A 26,039-nucleotide genomic window follows, 5' to 3' on the forward strand; every position below is an offset into this window, starting at 1 on the left:
CGAAAGCGAAAGCGAACGCGAATTTGTGACGTCATGGCAAGTATTCGCGCTGCGAATTCGTAAAAGTTGAACATATTTTAACTAGCCCGGTTCATACTTCACGCGAAAGCGAAAGCGAAGCGAAATTCGTGACGTCAACAATACATTCGAAGCGCGTCTACCACTGTTGACGACATGAATTTCGCTTCGCACAGGCGAATTTCGCAGCGAATGTTTCATGACGTCAAATTCGCATTCGCACTCTAAAACTTCTAGTCCCTAATTTCACTTTTTGGAATGTCAGTGTTTAATTAAACTAACGAGAGAAATGAATGGTTTTTCAGGTCCTACACATTTGACTTCCCACCTTATTCTCGTCCTTATTTCTATTTTCCATCTTTCACCCTACTTCTCATAATTCCTCCGTCCTTGCTCCCGGTAGCCATCACCACGTCTTCTCTAATTCACCATGCATCACATCACCGGCCAACCATCACACAGAGACAAAATAAAACACAATCCCGCCGCTCGCAGGGATCATTCCTCAAAAGCCTCGCTCCCGGTCGAATCCCAGTGCGATCGTTTTTCATCCCCGGCCGAATCTAATCCAATCTTCCGAATTAACTCTTCCCAGCGCTTCTCTCCCTTCTGCTTCCGTCATTCTGACCGGAAAGATCTCTCGCCAAATTTCCCCCCTCTCGTGTGTTTTTTCCCCTTTCATTTTGTTCGTCTCTATCTCTCTGCAAGCGGTTCGTGGTAATAAATAGCCTGGCTGATCCCACGTCACCCGCTACCGGATGCCAGCCGACCCAGAAATGCCCCAAATTAAGCTAGATTGGCCTCCGTGGGAGTTAATCAAGTAAACACGTTGACGGATTAACCCGACGTGCCGAAACACAGGCACTATGCGCCGAAGCGACCTGGTGCTGAAACGAAATTCTGGGTTTTTTTTTCCTTCGTGAAGTTGAGGTATGTGGAAAGGAAAACTTAGATTAGGGTACTCAGTTGAGCATTTTAATTACTGGCAGTGTAGATGTTGAGATGTTGAGTGTAGATGAATCCTGCCGCAATGAGGTCCGCCTTCTGCGGACGTGTAAGAAACAACATTTGTGTGTTGATGCTTTTTGTATTAAAATGACACACACATAACGTGTACGGTACATTGAATAGACGCGACCTGAAGTGCGTATGTATACGCCACAAATGCCCACCGCGTCCGAGGTAAACAACCGGGTTTTTTCCGTCTTCTCTCGGGAACGGTAAGACATTAGGTTATTATTTTTTTCTTTCAACCAGACCTTTGAAATATGATAAGTAAACAATCCAAAGCATGAAATTGTTGGGATTTCAGGCTTAAGTACCCATTACTTTCGAAGCAGATTCCTGCAGATCCCAAAAGATTGGTGCGTCTTTGCAATCGCAAAAGCGCGCTCGTAGGCGCGCGCGTGAGTGCGTGCGCGCGTGGATACGCTGCAAAGACGCCCAATCGCAGTTATCAAGTCTTCGTCCGTCCCGGCGGCCGCTAATTCATGTGAAATCTTCTTGCGCACGGAGTCCAAACACTAGAAATTTGTTTTTAGCTGGAGGTCAGAGACCTAGCGTAGTAATGTGCAAACACTTTACAGAGTACACTGTTATCCAGCAGCGAAGAGTTCTTCAGATATTTAGACAATCGAATGCCCCTTTCGTTGCTCGATGGAAAGCCACCGACGTTGCTCGATGAAAAACCAAACCGCTTGGGTACTGCGTCGCGTGTATTTTCCTTCCATTAACGGCAGCTGACAAAAACACTAACACAACTAAGCAAGGCCGGCTAAAAACGTCATCACGGGGATTGAAAGTGGAGGGATTGTTTTGCTCACGGCTTGAACAAACAGCTGGTTTCCCCGTAACACAGATTGACCCGTTCTCGAATCGGTCCTGGGCGGGAAATTTCACGCGCGGGTTGGCCGGGCACGCGATTCGAAGCGCGAGAAAATTGTACGTATAGCGCGCGCGGTGACACATAACGTGGAGGTAAACTACGCTGCTGAAAGTACGCACACTTCCAGCCGTCTGCAATAAACTTTAAAGATATAGTCCATCATTTGTAATGTGCATTTAGTTCGTTTGAAGCAACAAAAGTGATCAAAATCTAATGACAGATACTGAACAACTAAGCTGATGAAGTTTCAGCTCAGCCTCAGCTGTATATTCCGAGAAAAACAGCATTCAAGGATCTCAAGGATCTCATTCAAGGATCCGACGAATTATAGCAACCGCGCGCGCGTGTGCGTCGTACCAATGCTTGCGCGTGCTTCGCCGAATAACAAAACGAACTACTTATTTAAATTTCCTACGGTGCGTCTTAAGACGCACCGTTGGAAAGGCCTTCTTTCGTTGATTACTTTAAAATGACAGCTTGCCAGAAAGAATAATTTCACAGGGAGTTTAGTCCACTTACTATCTTTCAACCAAGTATGTTTTTCAACAATAATTACGCCAGTTACTTTTCGGATGGCTGCAAATGATGGACTATAGCTTTAACGCTGACTAACGATCGTCGTGGTTTAATGTATATGAAATAATATATGAAAATATATGAAATACAATTCGTGCTTCACTGTGAATTTACATTGCACAATCAAGCTTTTAATTTTTCGCGGCGTATAATTATACCGCGTGAATGCAGTTGGAAATGTTGCAGTTGATTGCTTGTATTTGCAGCAAAATTTGTAGCGGAATATGATATCTATAAGGCCTACGGGGCTAGAATTATCTGTTCTGTATTCCTCGGGCAAAATAATGTAAGTGCCGCTCTGTTTCATCGGCAGCAATGTCTGCCATTGTTATCAAATAGAGGACCCATCATCCTAAGTGGAAATGAGTTGCATCAATTTCATTAAGAGCTCAGAGATGTGTTCGAATATATTCATACGACCAACGCACAGGCACAACATCTGAGAGAGTAATCGCCTAAGGAATGCACAGGCATAAAGCCGCTTCCATTCGTGAGAACACGAAAACAGGGTCATGTAAGGGACACGCAGCATTTTGTAATTTGGTGCAGATGTAATGCGGCAAAGGCTTGCAGCTGACAAAAAGAATGATATTCAAGAGCAAACTTTTCTTCGTAAAAGAATTGTTTTCCAGTTAAAAATAAAAACGGTAACTTTGCATGAGTCTCCGTTTGGTATATTTGAAGGTTGACGACAAATAATTTAGATTATATTAGGCCCTGTGAGAATCTGAAATGTCGACGAAAACGGAAAAGTAGAATATGATGGTTGCCGATCCTGGGCATAAGACAGTAGGTTATAGTGAGAGTATACAGATATATTAAAGCAAATAATGATTGTAGTTAAATCGTTGTGTTGATTAAGGTTCTTTCTAAAGACAAAGAGAACTCGAAACGTCAACCGCAGTTCTTTGAGAAAGAACCACGCACAACTCACGCAAGAGACACGATGAAAACACTAAGCTCAATGTTTATCCGAAGATGCTGCGTTTAGTAAAACCATCCGACAGTCAGATGACATTATCAAAGACGGTTCAAGTGAGCCCTGTGGAGTAGTTACGTCTTAAGGATTCAATAAGAGATATAGGTGTATGAAATAGAAAGACAAACCAGAAAACTGGTAATTCCTATACGCCTTAAACTTTGAGACATACAATCTTAACACAAACTCTGCGCGTGGGTGGGTGTAACGTGGGCTTGTAACGTAAGAAATAGCTGATAATTACGATACGAAAAGTGGAAATGATAGCGAGCAACACGTTCAAGATTTGAAGAGGGAAAACAATGCAACCACTTGGCCCGTGGAAAAAAAAACACTTGGCCTGTGGCCAAACATGGCAGGCTCTTTTGAGATGAACACCCACGTTGTCAGAGCTCTAGCGTGATTTACTTGAAAATAGTATGAAGTGGCCTACGGGAAGATTGATGTAGCGCACGAACGATCCACATTATCTACTGAAGCTTAAAGTAACCACCCGTGTCGTCGCGTTTAATTAGATAAGATTGATCGTGAGATGACGGGATACCGTGAGGTCTCTCTGATATCAATTTTTTTTAAAAGGTGGTGATTCCATTTTATAAGGGCTTTGCCTCTGTATAACGGTCATGGTAGGATAAAGTATTGAGATAGACCAGTCTCGCAAAAAGTCTGGTGACAGGGCATTTTCCATTGCTGCCTCCCGCTTTTTGGAATGCTCTGCTTGTCTCCATCAGGACACTGATTCTGTTATCCTTCAAGAAAGGACCCAAGACCCACCTCTTCCCCAAACAGTAGCTGGTTTTCCTCATTCCTTCACATGTATTGTTCCCATCAAGCGCCTTGCATCCTTTTGGTAATTTGGCGCTATATAAATCCAGTTATTATTATTATTATTAATTACAACCAGATTATTAAAAAATTAATAAAAACACCTGCGATGTTTCTCCTCAAAGATGCAAAAGCACTGACGGTCGCTTTAAGATTCCTTAAAAATTGCAGACGGCGCCTGATGGTGTAAAACTTGATTTGCACCCACTCTGCTCGGCTTGTCTTCCCTTGAGCAATAACCAACACTCCAGCCCCCATCAGCCGGTAACATAATCCTGGTGTGATCGCGCTGTCGGCTCTTATATCACTCCACTTCATTTGTCACCGATGCTCGAGTGCTTCTCGTAGGTGTCCGCTTTGTGTTCATAGCTCTCAGTGATCGGTCGTCGATCGGTCGTCGATCGGGTCCACCTCATCCGAGCCGAGTCCAGAAAGGCTCAAGTCCTAACAAAATCAGAGTTAATTTTTTGTTCCAAGTCTGGCTCAAGTCCGAGTCCAAATTGTCAAGTCCGAGCCAAATCCGAGTCCAGTCGTGAAAGGATTTTTATTTCACAGAACACGTGCGCCCAGAGTACACTATTTACGACTTGCAGTGGATTATCCAGCCGGAGGTGGTCAAGGGGGTATTTAACACGCCCCCCCCCCCATGTATTTGTAAAGAGTGCCTTTTTTTCACACGTGCCCTTTTTTCATGTGCTCTTTTTTTAAAGAGTGTCCTTTTTTGTTAAAAATCTCGCGCGAACGCTGACAATTGTGCCACCATGATTGAAAGGGCCACCTTTTGTCGGATAGTGCCCAAGGTTTGAAAAGCGCGCACATGGGAGCTGATACCCCCCCCCCCCCCCCCCCCCCCCCTCCCTCGCTTTTTGTTTTCTCTATGATTTTACGGAGGCCGGATGACCGGTGATAAACCCTGTCTACGTTTCAGCACGGATGGACGAGTGCCCTTTCACCTCTAACCCCCCCCCCCCCCACCACCATCCCCCAATAAAACGAGTTCGTTACGCCACTGCATTGTGTCTTCTACCACCCCACCAACTCACCCTAATGGAACTCTTCACCGGCGGGTTAGGAATTAGCGCCATCTATCGTTCATTCACGGAGTCTGTTTCGAGACGGCATGGAGGAACGTCAGTGGCAGATCTACGTGGGATTAGGGGTTAAATATTCCCCCCCCCCTCCATTCCCCAAGCCAAAAAAGGAAAATAACAATAGAATAAACCTTAAAATTAATGTGGCCTGACGTTGCGAACTTAGCAAGTTCTTCTTCAGAGGCTAAAACTGTTTTAGCCTCTGAAGAAGAACTTGCTAAGTTCGCAACGTCAGGCCACATTAATTTTAAGATTTATATATTTCAGGTCCATCCAGTCAGTAAGCAGTTTGCAGCAGTTTTACTTTTTTTCAATAGAATAAACAGTAGATAATAGTCATACCTACTAATACCCCCCCTACTAACAGCTGGCCCCTCCCCTCCATACATTCAACCTACACATTCCACAGATTTGTGACTATCATCGCATGAGATATTTCTACAATCCTCGTATTACAACAATAAAGACATCCATTTGGCCCTCCGGCAAAAACCGGACACCATATTTTATTAGACAGCGCCTGGAACTTGCCTAGCATATTATCGACTATTAATTGTCTACATAAATCAAGCAGTGTGAACAACTCAATATTAGTAGGAAAAAACTTATAAACTCTCTTGTTCACAGCATGCATTATAAAATCTTGTTCACATCATGCATCATAAAAAAAGTTAATAATTCTGTAAGTGCAGTAAACAAAAACAAAAACAAAACAAAAACACTACGCCTTAAAGTAAAACAGAATGTGTTGTCCTTAGTCATGCATGTCAAGAAGCCAGATCAAAATAAAATTTAAGAAAAAAAAATCAATGAGAACAACGAAAATTGAACGTATTTCATGCATTTTGTGTTCAATTCTTATAACCAATTTTATCAATATTTAATGCAATTGTGGTCTTTTTGTGTTCAACTATTATCGGACCTGTACCAATAATGGTTACAAGGATGATTCTTCATTCCACCTGTATCAGTTGGATTGCTTTTCAATAGCTAGTTGTTTCTTTATTGTTTTATTATTTTTAATTGATTAAAAGACTCAACTGTAATAAAACAGGTGTAAAGTTTTCAATAAACTTTCGTTTCGACGTCACTGGGTCGAAATGCGGAGAATTTGAAATCATACTAAGCATTTTTCTTCACAAATTACTCCTGTTTGGGGAAAAGGATTGTCAACACGAGAATTGACTTGGAGTACTGGGTTTAACACATCACACAATACGCTAGAAATTAAGCAAATAAAGCATTCCTCAAATTATTACAGTGAAAAAGCACTGATGGATCAGCAACATATTTAAAATGAATTCAAAATAATTAAACAATTAAATGGTATAGTTAAATACCCTTCGTGCTTTATACCATTTCTGCTGACAGTTTCGATTCAGTGATAGACGGTTATGGGAAAACAAGATTCTTTTTCGACCATTTATGTTGATATTCGTTTCTAAGCTGACTTCAATACGTCATATCACCAAATTTGCGAACATGATACTTAACGGCACCTTCTACACCCTGTAGACACATACCGAGGAGATCCCAGTTCCTCAATCTTCAGGACGCCATTTCTAACGCTCATGCCTTCATAGAGGCCTGTACACAAAGATCAAGAGCCAAGGACAATATTCGGTATAGCCGAATGTTCGGTATAGCGGTGTTCGGTATAGCGACGTTCCACTGTACAAACTCATCCCACTCTTTTTGTTTTATCCATGATCGCAACTGCAACTCCTGACAATGACAAGCACCAGGCCAGCCTCGAAAGAAGACTACTCAAACTGGAAAGAGAATTCTGCTGTTTACACTGAAAGTGTCGTGCGTCGCGCCAAAGTCAGACAAGAACTGCACAGGAAGCCGCATTTGCTAATTTCATTGGAGACCTTTTTTCCCAAGCACAAGATAGAGCAGACGTCCCGCGCCTAAAGCCATGGGGAGCACCCAAGATGGAGAAAAAGGGAAGAAAGAAAATGTCGTCACAGGAAATGGACAGAGCGCGCACGGGAAACGATCTGAACAATGGCGCGCAACGGTCAATTTGGCCGTTTGAGTTGAGTCCCACGTGCGCGGTTTTTTTTTTTTTTTTTTGTTTTTTGGTTAAGACTGCTGTTGTTTTTTTCCGCACTGAAGTACCGATTCAGCTCTTTTGTAAAATTGTGCAATCTAAAAGAAATCAGGGTTTTTCCCTCTGCATAGGGAATCTGGAGTCGTATTAAACGAATTGGCAAGAATCCCACAATTGGTCAATGTTATGGGTTGATCACATGGGAAATTGGCCTGCACCCGTGGGTCGTGTGTTGCACGCCGTTACTGTTGACAGACCAACCTAGAAGCCGTTCTGTCTCGCTGATTTCATATGGGAGTTTTCCAATGGGGATTCGGACACAGTTAGTTGCAAATTGACAGGCTGCCAAAGTGAGAGTGCATTATGGTATTCGCTCGTACCCCCCGCCCTGCAAACAGGACGCTGGGAAGGGCTGACGAAGTAACGCTCTGATGGGATAGATTTTGCGTGACCTGTGACCTGCAAGTCATCACGACCACGACCCTGCAAGGTTTGAAACGGCCGTTAAGACTGAGTCATTCATCACTCTTTTATTCCCATTCGTAAATGCCCTTTTTTTTTCGTTAAAAAGCATAATATAGTAGGAAAATCTGTAAAACGTATCTGTTTTGTAAATGTTCAACTCCTGTCAGTTGCCAAGGCTCCGTTTCGAATTCACGAAGGGTCGAAATGCATTTTTCGACGCTCAAAATTTGTCCACATGGTCTGCAATGAAAAAGAAATCACATCCGGTATGGTGTGAATGCATTTCTGTGGCACACTTTTCGGATAGCATTTGTGCGCATTGGCTATACCGCGGTCTTAAACAGCTGCAGCCAGATGCTTTAATACATAGGTCATGATAAATTACCCAGAATGCCATCCCCTTTTCCTTCACAAGATTCTGTGAAGCTCATCAGCCCTTCCCAGCACCCTGTTTGCAGGGCGGTGGGTACAAGCGAAATTGTGGTCACGACGTGCATATTCATGTGCAGCGTGTGCTGTTGCATGAAATATCTTGCAGATGTTCACCAATACCCTTGCATATGATGACAAATGTATATTTATACCATTTTTGAAAGATGACTTTTGTTTTGGCTGGCTAGACAGTGAATGACAGGTACAAGCTTCTCCTTCAAGTGCAATGTTTTTATCTGGTATCTGTAAATTTGAACTAATGTATTTTGTATTCAGTGTACTTCCCTTTCTATAAGCTTTGCGAGCATTGTAATTTCTTCATCTGGAGATTAATAAAGGTTTCTTATGTCTTTGTCTTATTTCTTATGTCTTGTGTGATATAGCAAAGAACAGACTTTTTTCACAAGCAGCTTCATTTGGTTTTAGGGAAGTGTGCGAATAGCGTGTATGGAGGTATAGCGTGTAATAGCGTGTATATCAGGTACTAGCTGTAGTTCGTATCCCTCGTTAAGTTCAGGTATGAAGACTAAACGTTAAACGCCTGGTAAGGTTTTGAAGCTATATTCACATCCAGCATTGACGCTGTACAAATCATAAGCATTTAATCTGTATAAGACATATTCCCGATCGAAGTCTTTAAGGGAATTTGAGATCCCTGACAAAAAGCGGTAGTTTAGTCCGTTTCATCAATTCGGGCGATTCGCAATGCAGAGCGCCACCAAGAGTTTGACATGGAAAGTCCATTTTCCAGCTCTACGGTCGACAAAATATGGCCCATTTGAATGAGTGTCAGTAGACAACTTGAGCTAATTTGCCATAGATTGGGGCATAGCGTTCTACCACCTTACAAAAACACCATATTGATACAAAGAAAAGAAAAGGGCAAACAGATCCTTGAATCATACGCTTACGAAACTATACTGACCGGAAAAAAACTAACTTTTCAAATGTCCCGAGCTGCGAATTTGTCGACTATCTCCCACAATGCACTGGGAAAAATGAACTCTCCGAGGCAAACTCTTGGTGGCGCACTGCATTGTGAATCGCCCGAATTGTACACCGATTAATTTGGTAACTCTTGGATGCACGAGAGTAGTCGACTTCCGTTCTAAATACATCGTGAGTACGTCACTTCAGAAGACTTGACGGGTGTTTATCCGCTAACTGCTGTACTGCCCTGTGCCGCAGTGCATGTGCGAGAGGTTAAAGATGTATTACAACGTCAAACCTAAATGCTTGTATGATGCTTGATACCAAGTTTTGAGTCGGACTTTGGCCGCATCACTTTTTTTTAATTCACTGTATCTGCTTCAATTTTTGTTTATTGACTAAAGGACTGGCTAGCTTTTTTTAAGCTAATTCTTGTATGTTATATTATAGAGATTGATATTGTTTCTTTCTTTTGCAGAAATAGTAAAACTCAGCGTCTCCAAGCAGTCAGCGTCGAGCTTGAGCAGTAACTCAGAATCCAAGATGGCATTCTCATGGATAACTTACCAGTGCACGCGTGCGTTCTTCACCATCGTGGTCCTCATTAGCATATCTGTGTCGCCGGTGATCGCTGCGACCCCGGCGACATTGGCCGGGCCCGGTATGCCGCAGCAACCCGTACATCACTCGGGATCATCCCACAAGTCCGGCGGGCTGGACAGCTTCCAAACTGGCATGATCATCGGCTTCGTGACTTTCGCCGTGCTTGCCCTCTGCATGATGCTCCTGATTCTGTACTTCCTGGTGCGCGGCACACGGAAAGAGCTGCGCAAGGCACAGGTGGAGCTGGCCGAACTGCGGGAACAGCGCCGCCAAGACATGGCCACCGAGAGGCTGCAGGTCAAAGGTCGGGCCTCCGAGCTCCGCTGCATCGTGGACGAGGAGGAAGACGACTCGTCTGATCTCGTCAAGGACGAGAATGAGCAAGACGACGGCGTGGGCTACGACTACCAGCCGCCGCCCTCGCCGCCGGCCTACGATAACTACACGTACGTCGCCATGGAAGCGCAGAGGAACGGTCGCCATGGACGGAGCAAGCGCAAGGCCAATGATTGCATAATAGAAAATTAGCGAAGGTGAAAATCTGCGAGTAAACTCCAAATGAATATGCAAATTTAGCCCAGGTGAGATCCAGTTATGCACAGTGCTATTGGAACTTGACAGCCTGCACAGACTTTTCTTCGGTGGCTGGTACCACGTACGCACTGCAGATGGAAATAATCCGTTACATCGGCAACCAGCCTGATAATGGGAGACTTTCGAGACGCTTGGTGGCAGCAGACACACCGGTCCTTTTCTATTGTTGACGTCATTGTCAACATGCGCATGCGCATGTCTCAGAAGTCTTGTTATCTACTATTCTAATTTAAGTATTTTGCATTGCAGGACTGTCTGTGATCTCAAGTGACGTAAATATGAAAATCCTTGTTTCAAATTTGAGTTTTAGGCAATTTTTTTTAAACTCGAGGCCTCCACAATCATTGGCATTGAATACAGTTCGAAAGGCGCCCCTTGATTGGCACTTCTCAGTTTAATAAATGTTCTTGAGCGCACGTCAGTCAACGTGACACAGATTGTATGACAGATAGATAACAGCGAGAATTAGCGAACAAAAAGAGATTCTGCTGACGTTATTTTCAGAGGTATTGCTCAATAAATCGAAATCAGAGCTTATCGAAAAAAGCGTCTAAGCCCCAAAACAATCAACGCGTTACCAAATTACATCCTTAGCCCAGGATCGCAGGAACTGGAGGAAATTTGTGGTCGCCTGCTCCGCAGCCGAATGAATGATGAATGATGATGTTACAAAAGTGACGCCGTGTTTTCACAAACGCATTGAGTGACTGAGATGAACAAGACTCCTCGATGATAAATCCTGAACTATTAAACTTAATGCAACGCCTGAATAAACCCCCGTCATCTGATCGGTGGGTCGTTGCTCGCATATCATTGAATTATTCGTCCCAACCCTCACAAAACCGCGCCACAAAAACCAGAAGTTTCATGTCACGACAAATTGAAGTTTCATTGGACGGTCACACTATTGGAGGCGCGATCTGATAATACAATTTGCTCTGATCAATGAAATGAGGATGATTTATTCAGGTATTGTATAAAACAAAATAACGAAGGATTCACAATCGTGCACTGGAAATAATTGTCCTGGGGACAGATGGAATGTTCCATTCCACTCGGTTTCGCCTGGTCGAATCGACCATATGTCACCTCACAGTTATTGCCATTGCACTCAAAAACTTTAATTATTCGTATATCCATTGCTTTTGTAATACGCTCTAAGAATTAGCAACAGGTACGGCTGTCAAGCTTACTTCTAGGGATGCTTTGACACCAGTGTAAACCTTTCTTGGTTTAATATCTCTGACCGAAGTTTGATTCCAAAGCGAGGCTTTACTTGCGAACAAACTAATCGTATACTCTTTAAGTCGTCACTGCGTTGATAGCTAAGCTGTTGCGTAAGTATCCATACCCGCACCAGTGCAGCCCGGTTAACCGTAAAGATGCGTCACTGTAGTTGACAAGCTCAAAACGTGTACAGAGGTGTTCAGGCAATACGACGTTTTTAAACGATAGGAGTTTGTGTCAAAATATATTTACATAATAAGTCCTACTTCTTCATAATAATAGATGTAGATAACATTTCAAATGCATACTCCCATATTTTGTGTGTTTTTTATAAAACGGAGACATAGAAACGTGATTATCTGTTCTCTTTTGTGTATACTTAAAGCGGTATTGCTTGCATCGTAAGAAATTCGTAAGTATTCAGTGTACATGTGTTTATTACAGACAATTATTTTTATAGGCGTTTATCAATGAAATTATAGTGCTTTTATGCTTACAAATAGTTTCCTGGACAATTTATAGTCGATGCTTCAGAAATGCAGTTGGTTTAAATTGGCAGCGCTGTGGTATAATATTCCCACATTGTCATCACTGGTCAATCACAAGTCCTCCCTGTTACGTTTTACTTCATGCAGCTTAAATAAATCACTTCCCAGGGGAGGATTTATGAAGACTGAACGTGATGTGTTTATTCTATGCTTCGTCCATGCATACATGATGGCGACTGCCATAACTCTACGCCAATTGAGGGCGCTATAACAATATCGTTACACTCCCGTCGCTAGTTAACTTAACCAGGCTATTGAAATGAAGGCCAAGTTCGCGCAAGGACTATAGTTGACCAATGGTTAACTAACGTTTGCCCGAACTCTGTCTAGTCAACGGTGGTTGACTACGCTAGTCGACTATATTTGGAACCAGCCTACTGGGGTTGGTTGCTTCGCTGGTAACCAATAGCCGCGCGCATTCATAACGCTAGCAGAGAGCCAGGATCCAGAAGTTTTGCGATGACATTTTGACCAGCGTTTGACTAGAGACGTTCGCACGTTGCTATCAGTGCGCAGGCGTAAGGTACGTCACAAATCAACCACTAGTCGACTAATGGTCCTTGCCCGAACTTGGCCAGAATTGCTACTTATGATTTCACTTGCGATTGACTTGTGACTGGACTTGTGATTTATGACATAAATAATATGCACGGTTGTACAGAAATGATGTTTTAATGTAATGCAAAAAATCAAACATTTCTCAACGGTTCAGAAAATAAAGAAATATGTATTATAGCGACATCAATTCCCATCATTGTTTGGTTAGAAGGAATTGGCATTCAGAATGTCCAACTGTGATGGTGTGTGCGTGGATAAATTATATATAAAATGTCGCATTGCATTATTGGCAGGTGGCAACGCCATGAGCAAATTTCTTCCAGGCATCTAGTAAGTATGCAATATTTTTGTTGTTGACAGAGACCGATGGAAACTTAGGCTGATTTCCGTACATACAAAAGCAGTGCAAAAATCTCCTTTGCACCCATAATCATATTTTCTCCATCCCCTGCAGAGTTTATTTACCCTAACCAACCCGAGTGGTGTTAATCTCGGAAATGCAGATGGAAATTTATTTTTTTTGAAATTATTAAACTATGCTAAGTAGAAAAAAACTCATCTTTATTACATATGCAAAGTTTTAGATAAATTGTGTAATTAAAATAGTTTGTATTAGAACGCTTTCGCCCATGAATTAGTGCATTCCCTGATACGTCACAGTAAAAGCGCCCTCAATCGACAGGAAATAGCATAGAGGTATTGGGGGAACCGAGAAAACCTGTATACACCAAAAGTGTGAAAGATGTCTGCACAAATTTGTTTGAAGTATCAAGCTACTTTCGTGACTTTCTTAGAGCGCTAATGTATCTCGCTGAATAAAGAGTTTGGACGTGTGATGTTTCTTGCTGTCGGTTTGGAGTATCGGCGATAATGACTTTGTAAAATGTTGCCGGACCAGGTCATACACGATTCCGATGCAGGGATTATGCAGTTGAGCACAGCATAGAGTGTGAAGAACGCAGGGCGTAACAATGGTAAGTCCGTTTTCAGTGTACATATGTATAGGAGTGTATCTCTACGTAAATGTATCGCATTGGCAGGACAAAATAACGGCTCTCAATAACTGAATGGCCCGCTATGCAAGCGTTAGGTAACGCTGCATTCCGCTTCTGAATGATTCTTTACACCTGCATTATACCGTTTGAGGCTTTTCCATTATACGGATTCTGACAATGTAAAGTGTTCTTGCGATTTTGTTCTTGTGCGAAATGCCTTAAAATCGGGGCCCTACACGTACGTGTCCGCATTTGTACTGAACTTTCGAAACTTTAACTTAAGTGGCGGCACATAAGTCTTGCGCAATAAAGGAAAACACGTGAGGGCGCTCTGCAGGGTCAGCGTATGTGGCCCTCTAACAATAGACCTTTCCATCTCCAACCCGTGGTTAGGACATTATTTTTCGGCCAACCACGGTTCGGCAAACTATTGAAAGCCTATTGCAAAAAATGAAGAATAGTCAATATACAATGATGTGTCCAAAAAATCGGATTGTTAAAAATACCACTCGTCAATTGCTAAAAAATACTGTATAAACAAAAGATTTTGTCTTCCATAATGAGGTTGTGAAGATGACATTTTTGGCAAAGTCCGTTGCCAACCACGGCTTAGATTAATGCACCCAAGGTAGCGGCCCATACACCACCAATATATCAATAAAAAGCCTGAAACACTACTAAAAAAAAACTGAAACTACACATATTTCAAATATGTGTTTTTTGGATGTTTCACACCAAATCCAGCACGTTTAATTTGTCACATTTTTTGAAAAAAAACCCTGAATTCAGGTAAAAACCTGAAAAGTGGCATCTCTGATACAAAATGGCGCTCAGTGTTTACATATAATAGAAAGGTCTGTAAATCGGGGGGGGGGGGATTATGGTCACTCTTCACTCGGCTGCGAATTCCCTTAATCATCAGAGGGAGGGAAAAAATGTTTGTAATTTGTGCATTTTAGTATAGGCTTACACGGAGGCCTATATATTTTTGCGACAGCACATCAGCCCCAGTTTATTTGAAACCATCTTCCATAGCTCAGTCTGCGTGCAATTAACTTGCAATCAATTTCACGTCAGCGTAAAGGCCGGAGGGCCGTCAGTTAGCATTACAGTCCGTTCGGCCGGAGACGGCACACAGACATCATAATCTCGCCTCAAAGACGCACCGGTGATTCTTATAAACCTAGAAATGTCAGTTGGTGATGTGTTGCGCAACATGAAATCCTCCGTGAAGGCGACACGAGCTGTCAGAATTAGAATTTGGTGACATACAGGACGAGTGAAAAAAAAAGCACTTTAAAAATCTAGGATATGAAAGCCCAATTCATAACCTTTCTTTTAAAAGTACAAAAATCATTCAAATCACTTTATGTACTTTTCAAGTTACGGAATTTTAAACACAACCAACGTTTTAAAGTTCTGTCCGCCGTCACAAAAAAAGGTGTGCGTTCTTTCAGCAAAACGAAAACAATTCACACACATCCCTATGTGATTTGTTTTCGTTTTGCTGAAAGAACACTTACCTTCTTGTGATCCGTGGACAAAACTTTAAAACGGTGGTTGTGTTTGAAATTCCGTAACTTAAAAAGTACTTGAGTGATTTGAATGATTCGTGTACTAAAAGAAAGCTTATGAATTGGGCGTTTACATCCTAGATTTTGAAAGCGCTACATGCAGAACTTCACTAAAACAATGGTCCCCACATTTGGGTTTCGCTTTTTTTGACTCACCCTGTATATCTGCAGTAGGTCAGAGCAAAGAGTGAAATGGCTTTTCATGAAAATGAAAACCGAAGTATGCTTCTTCGTTTTTCAATTCCTGCCGTCCAAGGAAAAATATCTACATGAGAACGAAAAAAAAATGTGTAAAACCTAATCTTCCACTACTGTGAGCCCTTTTTGTGCTGTCATAATATCTGGAGTTGTGTTTACTCGCTATTGTAAAATTTAACATAAGGTGGTTAGTCCCGAGTTGCACGGACATTGGGCTGCGTGAATGAATCACAGAGGGCGCTATTCTTTGACGCTGGTCCCCTTCAAGCGTTGTGCTGGGGTTCGGGTATTTTTCACTGGGCATTTGCTTGGTACAAGTGCGTGAACGGTGGTTTTCTACGGTATTGAAGAGGGCTTCGCGTGTGTAAGTGTATAACGTGCCCGAACCGCAGCAGGTCATCAAGGTGTAGACCTGTAATTAGGCCCAGAATTCCCCATACGCGGGCCAAATCACAATTTGTATGCCCTCAAATTCTTTGCTATTACAGCATAATTATTTTGTGGGCCATGAACTTGAAGGTTTGTACGAGAAGATGGGTGGAAGCCGTACATAGGGGTGTGAGCTCGTATTTCGGTTTAATTCGGATGAAATTGGGCCCTAAAATTGCTCTATTTTGCAACGGAGCGCAGGCGTCATTGTTCAAAATGGCGATGGGCGACAGGACTACTTTTCCGGGGGTGATCATCTTTGGATGGAATTTCCTCCCAAAAGTCATGGGATAATTGAACAAAATTTAACCGACAATGAAAGATTATGAAATATGTTAAACCCGGATAATCCTTTTATATTCATTGCAAATTACTGGTTCTATGCCTTTTAAGTAAAAAAAAAAGGCTTTTGCGACTTCTTACTTATTCCATACGGTTGCGTTTACATCACAATACTGGGGATTTTTTTGGAACTCAGAAAAGAGAATTAAGCTATCATGAAACCTTGAAACGGTATATTTGTTTACATTTGAATGAATTTTATAGAAAGTGGTTCCGTGTTCGAATTATGTTTCCAATTTTTGAGGACCTATTCTTCGAATGTCTTCATTTACAAGCACTTATTTTGTTCAAATGCACATTAAAGTTTGATTTAATATCTGGAGAGTTACGCTACTATTGTACACAAATTCTAGTGCAAATGACGTTCACTTAAAATAGGGTCTGTTTGATTTAGACGGAGTTTTATTTTTTTTGTGGGGGTTTTTTGGCAGATAGGATATCTCAGTAATTACCCGGCGAAAGCAGTGTCTACAAAGAGTCCTAAATTGCGCCCTCTTTAGTCGGAAGGCAATATGACGGCCAGTAAAATGATGGCGCTATTCACGCTCTACCTTCGCTCGTAGCAAAAAGAAAAAAGGCGCCCATGGGCGTGCGTGACAGCTAGGGTACTTATCGGACTCCGTGTGCGAACAAGAGAGGGCGCTTTTTTTTACTACTTTCGAGAGACACACTGCGTTCTTGTACTGGTTGTGCACAAAGCCATATAATGTCTTCGAGTGAGCGTTGGGCGTCGTAGGCAGTACGTACAAGGTGAGTCAAAAAAGCGGAACCCAAACCCCCAAAATATACTTCGTATTAAAAATATATATAATTATGTGGCACCAAACATAATAATGACTGGACAGCCAATTTCATAAGCTACTATTACATGAAAAAAATACTGAAATTGATCAATCCGTTCAAACAATATCAACATTTAAACGCAATGACCCTAAAACCTGTTTCGTCCAAAAATAAAAGCAGTTTAGTGTGTATTCTAACTGTTTTGAACAACAACGAAAATGACACAATACTTGTTTCAACAACTGCAGTACACTGTACACAATATCTTTATTAAAGCTATAGTCCATTATTTGCAGCCATCCGAAAAGTAACTGGAGTAATTATTGTTGAAAAATATACTTGGTTGAAAGATAGTAAGGGGACTAAACTCCCTGTGAGATTATTCCTTCTGGCAAGCTGTCATTTTGAAGTAATCAACGAAAGAAGGCCTTTCCAACGGTGCGTCTTAAGCAAGATTCAGTTACCTTTTTTGCTAACAATTTAAATTTTCGCCCTTAGGTGGACAATATGATTTTTTTTGTATATACACGCGAATCAATTTCTTTTTTCTTTTTTTCCGAGTTTAGTTATAGTTATGAGTCAGGAAAGTACGTACAGCGCCACGCAGTTACATCACACCTGCATTGGTGATGGCATTAACGACTAGTCAACGTCACCAGTTAAATCAGGCCTGACTGCTTTTACGAAAACATCATTATTCCAGAAATCAGTAGGGCCCAGGTTCAAGTTACTAGCATGACCTTGTTTGCGGTCGGGCAAATCACATCCGCTGGAAGATTTTGACGGAGTGTCTGTCTGCGACAACCACATCCCCAGAGGGGGTGAACGCCATTCCTATAGGATTGCGCAACCCTTGAGCAACTGTCGATATGAATGCACCATCGGAGTGGTAATGTTGCACTCCATTTTTGTTAAGTTCACCGGAGTGAACAGCGACGTAGATGCTCCCATCATCATCGCACAGGACACCAGTCGGTTTGGCTGGTTTGCCATTCAGGTAGGTCGTCACGCTGAAATGCACGTTGCCCTTAGAGTCTACGCATAGCAGCTTCTTCTCCTCGTAGTTTGTGAACATCAGCCGCCCTTTGTTGTTCATTGCCAATGGTTCTCCTAGTGCCCAGCCACTGACGACATCTTGACATTTTACCCCGATGAACGCCATATCCATCTTTGCAGGTTCGCACTTGATTTCCTTCTGGAATTCCAAGTTGCGCATCACCGACGTCTTGCGCGCCAAAAGCTCGAAGTCATCGGCTCGTCTCATCAAGTCATTTACTGCCGTGGCGATCTGATCTGCGCGTTCTATCTGCTCATGGTTGTATAGGAGCGCCTTTTCGAACTCGCTGTCTCTCTCCTCACCGATTTTATCGAGCTTTTCGGTGAGAAGCTTTGCTTTGTTTCTGATTTTAGCGATCTCTTCCTCCGCTTTGGCAGCAATAGCACTTCGCACCTGAGCCAGTTTCTTTTGTAATCCATTTCGTGCTTGTTTGATGGAGTCTCCATTTGATGAAAGTTGCTTTTTGATTTTCTCGAACTTTTGTAATTCGTCGTTGACATTCTTACGGATTGATTTTATAACGTCAGAGATTGCAGTGTACTTGTGATCTGGTGGCGTGTGCTCGGTTGCAGCACACCTCCAGCAAATTAGTATATTACAGGTTTCACAATACAAACATATGTCATGATCACTATGTTGTCTACATTTTGGTGCGACAGTCTTGGTAAGATCCGTAGGTAAAAACCTCGATTTGTCCAGCTCTATGATGCGATGGTCTTTGGTGTTCCTCAGACGGTTGTGTTCCTCTTGGCATTTCTCGCAGAAGTTCTGCTTGCAGTCCAGACATCTTGATACAGCCTCATTTCCATCTTCACACGATTCACATGTTGCTCTTGTAGATGATGCATGCCTTAATGCCTGCTCTTCTTTGTTTACCTTATCAACAAGAGAACTCAATAGTAAACTGGGAGACAGTTTTTGCACTCCTCCGTCAGGAACTTGCGTCTCTTTTCTGCAGATTGGACACTTTATCTTCTTTCTGCTCACCATCTTTTCCAGACACTTTAGGCAGAAGCTGTGTTGACAGTTCAGCATCTTGGGATCTTTGAAACGACAGAAACAGATCGGACATTCCAGCTCCTTGCTGATCTTGTCCAACACGGTTTGGGTTGCAGCTTCCGCCATCTTTCTTAATAAAACAAACAAAATATAGGGCAAAGTTTTTAGTCAAATACTGTTTTTGTTTGTAAGTGTTTTTTTTTTCCAAATTGAAATTTGACAACAATTCATGATCCCAATTCATCTATATTCACCTGAATATAAGCGACGTTTTAAAGTAAGCCGAACGCATATGCCTGTGGTAACACCTCAGAAGTACTTCTCTCGGACTGGAGAGAGCCTAGCCTAGCAAAAGTCAAACTGTCGCAACCAAGAACGTTTTTTTCCAATGCACGAACACTCTAGCACACAGTAGTAAATGTCGACTTGTTCTCGTCACTGCTTACGTGCAGAAAAGACCAGATTGTTCTGGAATATTCCTGTTGATCGAACTTTGATGTGGGGCGTATGCACTCGGAATATCGACTGATGATTTAGAATTAACAATGAATTTGTTAGTTTACTGGTATTTCAAAGTACACCTACAAGATCGATAGCAAGATCTGGAATGGCTTAATTTGACGTTATTATGCCATAGTTCAAACAGTTATCGTCATCTGAACTTCGCTCTGTAGATCACGATTAATTCTCATGTAACTCTAAGCCGTGCAAAGAACGAGTAATCTGCCCAAGCAACGAAAATGTCCCTTGACCTATTTGTAATCAGGATTCTTACCAATGCTCTGCTTTTAACACTTGTTATTACTTTTAACACCTGTTATTCCCTTTAACACATGTTTCTGGTGTCATTAACAACAAAAATAACCCATTCACTTAATACTGGGCGCCTTTGAAACCCCCAACTCTAAACCTGTGAATTATAACCAACCATTGAGGCGATCAGGGTAATTTGGTGGCCTAAATTTTATGACTTCTAAAGTTCTAATACACGTCATAGTACCCTTATATGTAATCAATAGCGCCCCATCTGACAACAATCAATGACATTAATGTCCATAAATGTTGGAAATGCGATCAATATAGAGGACGCTATCTGATGCCTTTGGACGAGTTGGACAAGCATGTGAAAGCCGTCTGCTTTCTTCAAGATCAGATATGGAGTGCTTGCTGAGCAGTCCTAAATATCATCAGTACTAAACACTTAAATAATGAGCTACTCAGCTATACACTCTTAAACATGTCGAGACAAAATAATGGAGCACTGTTATACATGAATGTTCAGATGCAAATTGCTCTTTCCCAAGCCATTTAACTAATGGTTAAGTGGTTTGGGAAATGAGGAGCCGCCATATTGCAGACAAGGGAGAGGGGAGTGGCATTTAAGCGTGCCACCTGAGACAATCGACACCACTTCCCCCCAGCGAGTCAACGATGAACACATCCTGCAGACGGTAAACTGACATTGGGTTGGTATCGTCTCACAACAGCCATAGTTTTCTGGTGCCGCAGTCTGAATTTCTGTATACTAACCTGATATAAAATATCTGCAAAACAAAGCTACCCCAAGACTTTGTTAAATGACTGTAATCTGCCACCATCTGTACACTCATCACTTAATATCCACAGGTGTGTCACTGCCAGACAAAGTGGACTTGAAACTTTTAATTGTTAACTATTTTGATTTGCGGTGAAACTGTCAACTTCTCGGCCAGCTGTAGCGGCTTTTGACAAGACTTGCAGGTCTGAATTTTGAAGATTGGGATGCATCATATTCCATTAGTAAACATGATCAGTGTCGTTATGGCAGCTGTGATGTTAGTTGTCACGGCACACAACTGCCTCAACCCGTCTCCAGGCAAGTGTACTCGTGATTTTCACGGGGCCACAAACCGGACCTTGAAGAATCACGCCTATCAGACAAAGATCACAGCATCTGTTGTGATCTGCGGGCGTGACTGCTCTATGGACCCACGGTGTGCATCCTTCAACTTCAATTCCTGCAGACGGGTCTGCGAGCTCAACGCGGCAACTAGGATCCAGAGACCCGTGGGAGACTTCATTGAGCTGCATGGCAGTGTCTACTTCGACGAGGACCTGGAAACGCCTCTCACTTCGGCGGTGGGCCCTGCAAGGTACGGCAGCTGCAAGGAGCTCCTGGAGGCATGCCACACCGAGAACGGCATCTACACCATCTTTCCCACCGGTACGTCGGGCACCGGTGAGATCCAGGTCTACTGCGACATGGAGACCGACGGTGGCGGCTGGATCGTGTTTCAGAGGCGGCGAGACGGCACGGTGGACTTCTACCGGACTTGGACCGAGTACCGGTCCGGCTTCGGTGAACTTGACGGCGAGTTCTGGTTGGGGAACGAGCACCTGCGCGGACTCACTCAGTCGGGGCAGTGGCGTCTGAGAGTAGACCTGGGTGACTGGGATGGCACGGAGACCTGGGCCGAGTACGGAGAGTTCGCCGTGTCTGGAGACAGTTTCACCCTTCGCGTGGGTGGGTACGATCCAAGAAGTACCACAGGCGATTCCATGGGCGTTCACAACGGCCTTGACTTTATCACCAAGGAAGGTGGTAACTGCGCACTCCAGTACGAAGGCGCCTGGTGGTTCGCCTGGTGCCTGGATTCGCATCTCAACGGGAAATATTATGATCAAGCTACGTACAACCTTGGCATCATGTGGTCCATAAGAAAAAGGTATTATCAAAATAATTATCAGTACTATACTGAGTTTAATTCTTTGAAATCCTGTTCTATGAAAATGAGGGAGGTACTGTGAGGGAGAACGAAAGTGCATGGGCTTTATTCACGAATCGGCCACATCAAATTGAAAGTGAGGTAAAATCTTCATTTTTGGAACTTGCGAAGAGAAATGAAAGCAATGTCATAAAGTTAATTACAAATTTATACCAGTCTGCTTTAATTAATAATTTCGGGGACTCCAGCTACATTTTGGTGCCTGTTATGCTTCAGAAACAGTGAATCGGTTGATATGAAGACAAAAGTTGGAATATTTTGTTTAGTTTGCCTCTCAGTGATTCAGAAGTAGGAGGCGAAGCCGAAGCCGAACCCGAAGCAAAGGTTTCGAAAAACCCCAGAGGCCGTACTTGAGCAAAGTACATTTTGAGCAACTGATACACTTTATCGATGAGCATTATAATTGGATGATCTGTAAACTTAATAGCAAAAAAGTAGGCCTATCACATGAAACGTAAACTCCAATCTATTTCAGCACCAAAAGTTGCCCGAATTTTGAATATTTTGCTGTCTTACATTTACTGTGCCTGTTTGGCGGTTCTTTGTTCAGTATAAATGAGAGTAGGTCAGTGAGACAACTTTTTTCACAAAGGTTTTCGATGGAAACAATTTTGGGTTCACAATTTTTGCACAAATCGCCTGAACTGAAGGGTGTGGACCTAAAATGACATCACAGCAATAGCGCCCTCAGTTGTCAGGAGAAGCATAACTCATTTTAAATGTTGAATAAAGTGCCCTTTTAAGAGAAATATATATAGATATATATATATATATATGACCAGAAAGGGAGGTCAAGTAGTTTCAATACACTTAAGAGGAATTGAAAATTGCACAAAATGTGTTCCAAGAAAACAAGTCGTTTCATGATACCTTTAGGTATTTTACATAGTTATCCAGAAGTGACCTGTAGAATACCGCCGACACGAAAGAACACAATCAAACACATTTCCTCTTTCACACTGAACGTAGAGGCGTATCAAGTTAGGTCTTTTTTATTGGGGGGGGGGGTAAAAAGGTCTTGAAAACGGCACTCGCACATCCGTGCTGAAATGTAGACAGGGTTGGTTTTTTTCTCCGTACACTGTGGGGCGCTGTTCAAACCGGATGATCATGCACACTACCCGAAAATAGATGGTGCTTTTAGGGCCTTTTTTTACGGTACTTATTAAAAAAAAAAAAGGCACTGGTTTTCATAAAAAAGGCACTTGTTTTAAAAAAAAAGGGGGGGCACTCTTCAGAAATACTGGTGGGTAAACCGTGGTGAAAAAGGGGAACTCGAATGGAAAAGGGCAGTATTTACAATTTTTTTGGGGGGGGGGCTGTAAAGACCCCACCCCCCCCCCCCTCCCCCGGCGCTGGCTACGACTCTTGAATTCAATACTTTAAAGAAAAATGCAGTGATATGGCCAAAAAAATAGTTCTGCTTCCGATTACATGGCATTTGAAAATAAGGTAGGTAGGTAAGGTGGGGTTTTTTTTGGGGGGGGGGGCATTTTTTTGTGTACGATCATGGAGGTGTCTGCGTGTAGTCAAGGGTAAAAGGTAGTAATTTATGGTTTGGGGGGTTTTTACCTCATATTTTCCCTAAAGCAAATTAGGGTAGGGACTATCAAAATAGGGTAACCAGTAGCAGAACTTTTTTTTTTGCCTATCAATTATTGAAAAGGCATCATTAAAAAAGTGCTTTTGAATTGGTTCTGACATTCGGAATTCCATGACAACGGGTCATGCTAGATTGAACCGAACCATTAAGTTGTTTCGTGAATTTTTTTTAATTTATAATTTACATGGTTTACCATTATGTCGGCTTTGGCGTGCTACTAAAAGGTTCTTAATGGCGGAAACACACTAGCATATAAAAACAGTTTCAAACAGACAATAATGTCTTTGTCCTTCGAAATGTATGTTTACTTTGAAACTTTTGAGAAAAAAATAGGTTAGAAAGGAACCTTTTTTAAAATGTACCTCGAAATAAAATGTATTTAACACAATTGAACAGTTTGAAACAGGACCACAAATCTTATTAAAATGATTCTATATTCTAGGAGACTGTGCAAGAACCTTTACAGGAAACATACAGTGGAAATTCAGCTCACCTTGTTTTTATGCTCATTACTATGTGTTGCAACAATACATACAAGATCCTAATACTTGTTTTCATTGGAAGTGACAAGAAAGTGGTAATTTTTCAATTATTTGCAAATCCTTTCATCAATACATGTAAGAGGGCGCTATTTTGCTTTTGTCACACAAGGAACTCCTTGTCAAAACTGCATATGAACAGCACAAAACTTAGTCCTTCAAAATTACCTACAATAAAAAGTTTTGAAGAAATGTTTGCCACTACTATTGTCCAAACAAGCTGTTTAACATGATAAACAGGTAAAAAGTGGAACTTACTCCAAGAAAATGAAGAAAAGTTTGATAAATATTTGTACACAAAGCTATGGAGACACTACTGTTCTGCCTTGAATGACATCACGCTTTGGCTCATGAATATGGAAATTTTCATTAGCATAAAAACTAAAATGTTCAAATTTCTCCCTTATATTGCTACAAAGGAGGTGGAAAGTCATAGTAACATGGCAAGAAAGCTGTTTTCAAAGTATTTAAGTCATAAAAATCCTATTACATGTTCCCTTTAAGTAAGTCATGTATAACATGAATAATGTACAATATTATTGTTTGAGAATACTTAGACATAACAATTATGCACATTGTGTAGGTAATCAAAATTAGAATCATGTCGGTGCATTCGACATCGCAAAAAACATTTCAATATAATTATGTATAACTGTATAGTGTTAATGCTTTAAATTTAAAGCTTGCAAGTTATTTTTTTTTGAAATTATTTCACGTGTGACAAAAAAATGTCATGAATTTGTTTAAATTTTTTGGATCGATTGATTGTTTTGTGTATTATAATTAATTATAAAGAGGGACTGATGAACCGTATATCCGAACTTTACTTTATCATTTTAACAAATAAAAGTAGTTAAGAAGACGGAGTAGGTTTATAGAATGTAAAAAGCTATCCTTTAGGCCAAACAAAAAAGTCTCCGGTTTCTGGTATGCACGCGCGTCGCCGTAGCCATGCGCGTCGGCAAAATGAAAAAGTTTTTTTTTTCAATGAAAGATGATGTCTCAAAACCGCCAAACTCACTGGTTTGACTGGAATCCTGCTGCTGCACAATTTTAACGTGCTTTTAGATTGGGTTATGGTCGAGAATAAGCTTTATGTGGCCTCTCTGGACTCCCATATATTTGCACTAAGTTTAGTCGGGCACCATTTGCAGTCATCCGCCGACATTTGAAGCAAAAAAATCAGGTAAAAAAAAAAAAAGCCGCGTCGCCGCACCACTTTTTGGGCAAGCTCCATACCAGAAACCGGAGACTTTTTTTTTTGGCCTTAGAGGCTACCTCACATTTTCCTTTCAGTTTCGTGATGTAAATAATACTACAACTGCACGCGTCTGAAACTTTGGATTTGTTTCATTGGAATGTTTGCATATACTGAATGTTTATTTTAAACTCTGCGCAGAGTTAATCACTGTTTAAAAATATATAGGGTAAAACACTGGTGGGCAATGTTATTTTCCCAACAATGGTAAGAATTTGCGTAATTGTTGGTTGATTCGGGTAAAGCAAGAATTTGCCCAAGAGTTTAGAAAAATGGTGACTTACATTTTGGGCTACATTCCAAATCGATTTACTCAACTGTTTTGTGTATAGCGCCACCGTTTTCTTTCAATAATGTTCCGCATTGGCTAAAGAGCGGTAGAGGGCGCTCGTAACTTTTGCAATTCTGCAAAAATTAAGTCAACATGTACGGTATTAACATTTGTAACAGAACAAGTTTACAGCTGTCCATCAATAGAATACTATAGTTAACATAATCCTGAGAAAACAAACTAGAACAACAACATCACCAACACCAACAACAACAACAACAACAACAACAACAACAACAACAACAACAACAACAACAGCACTGTACATATAACATACATCGGCGGAGTTGTACTGTCTACACAGAAGACGATCAAGTACGTGTTGTTTAACACTGAATGCAAGACAGACTTTTTCAAGAAAAAGCAGAAAAACCGATTA

General features: G+C 41.7%; 4 protein-coding genes across 5 annotated transcripts in view; 3 read left to right on the forward strand and 1 right to left on the reverse strand.

Moving 5' to 3' along the window:
* The window catches only part of LOC119725545, a 35,084-nt gene extending 23,043 nt beyond the window's left edge, over positions 1–12,041 (forward strand). For both annotated transcript variants that reach the window (XM_038196977.1, XM_038196978.1), the window contains exon 3: positions 9,736–12,041. In XM_038196977.1, the coding sequence (XP_038052905.1) occupies positions 9,801–10,388 (588 nt within the window). In that variant the 5' untranslated portion in view covers positions 9,736–9,800 and the 3' untranslated portion in view covers positions 10,389–12,041. The remainder of the gene's footprint in view (positions 1–9,735) is intronic.
* Positions 12,042–13,589: 1,548 nt separating this feature from the next.
* Positions 13,590–26,039, forward strand: part of LOC119725546 — a 36,301-nt gene continuing 23,851 nt past the window's right edge. The window contains exon 1 of the mRNA XM_038196979.1: positions 13,590–13,761. The gene's annotated coding sequence lies outside the window, so the exon portion shown is untranslated. The remainder of the gene's footprint in view (positions 13,762–26,039) is intronic.
* On the reverse strand, positions 15,382–19,290 carry LOC119726072 (E3 ubiquitin-protein ligase TRIM56-like; the record flags this gene model as incomplete). Its single annotated transcript, XM_038197690.1, has 2 exons — positions 17,911–19,290; positions 15,382–15,399 (listed from the first exon to the last, which is right to left on the reverse strand). Coding segments are annotated over exons 1-2 (1,398 nt in total), but the record flags the coding sequence as incomplete, so codon positions are not given.
* Positions 20,965–21,951, forward strand: LOC119726073 (ficolin-3-like). The gene has a single exon (XM_038197691.1). The coding sequence runs from the start codon at positions 20,965–20,967 to the stop codon at positions 21,949–21,951; it is 987 nt and encodes a 328-aa protein (XP_038053619.1).

This window comes from Patiria miniata, unplaced genomic scaffold (genome assembly GCF_015706575.1).
Source record: "Patiria miniata isolate m_02_andy unplaced genomic scaffold, ASM1570657v1 HiC_scaffold_19, whole genome shotgun sequence".
Classification (NCBI taxonomy): domain Eukaryota; kingdom Metazoa; phylum Echinodermata; class Asteroidea; order Valvatida; family Asterinidae; genus Patiria; species Patiria miniata.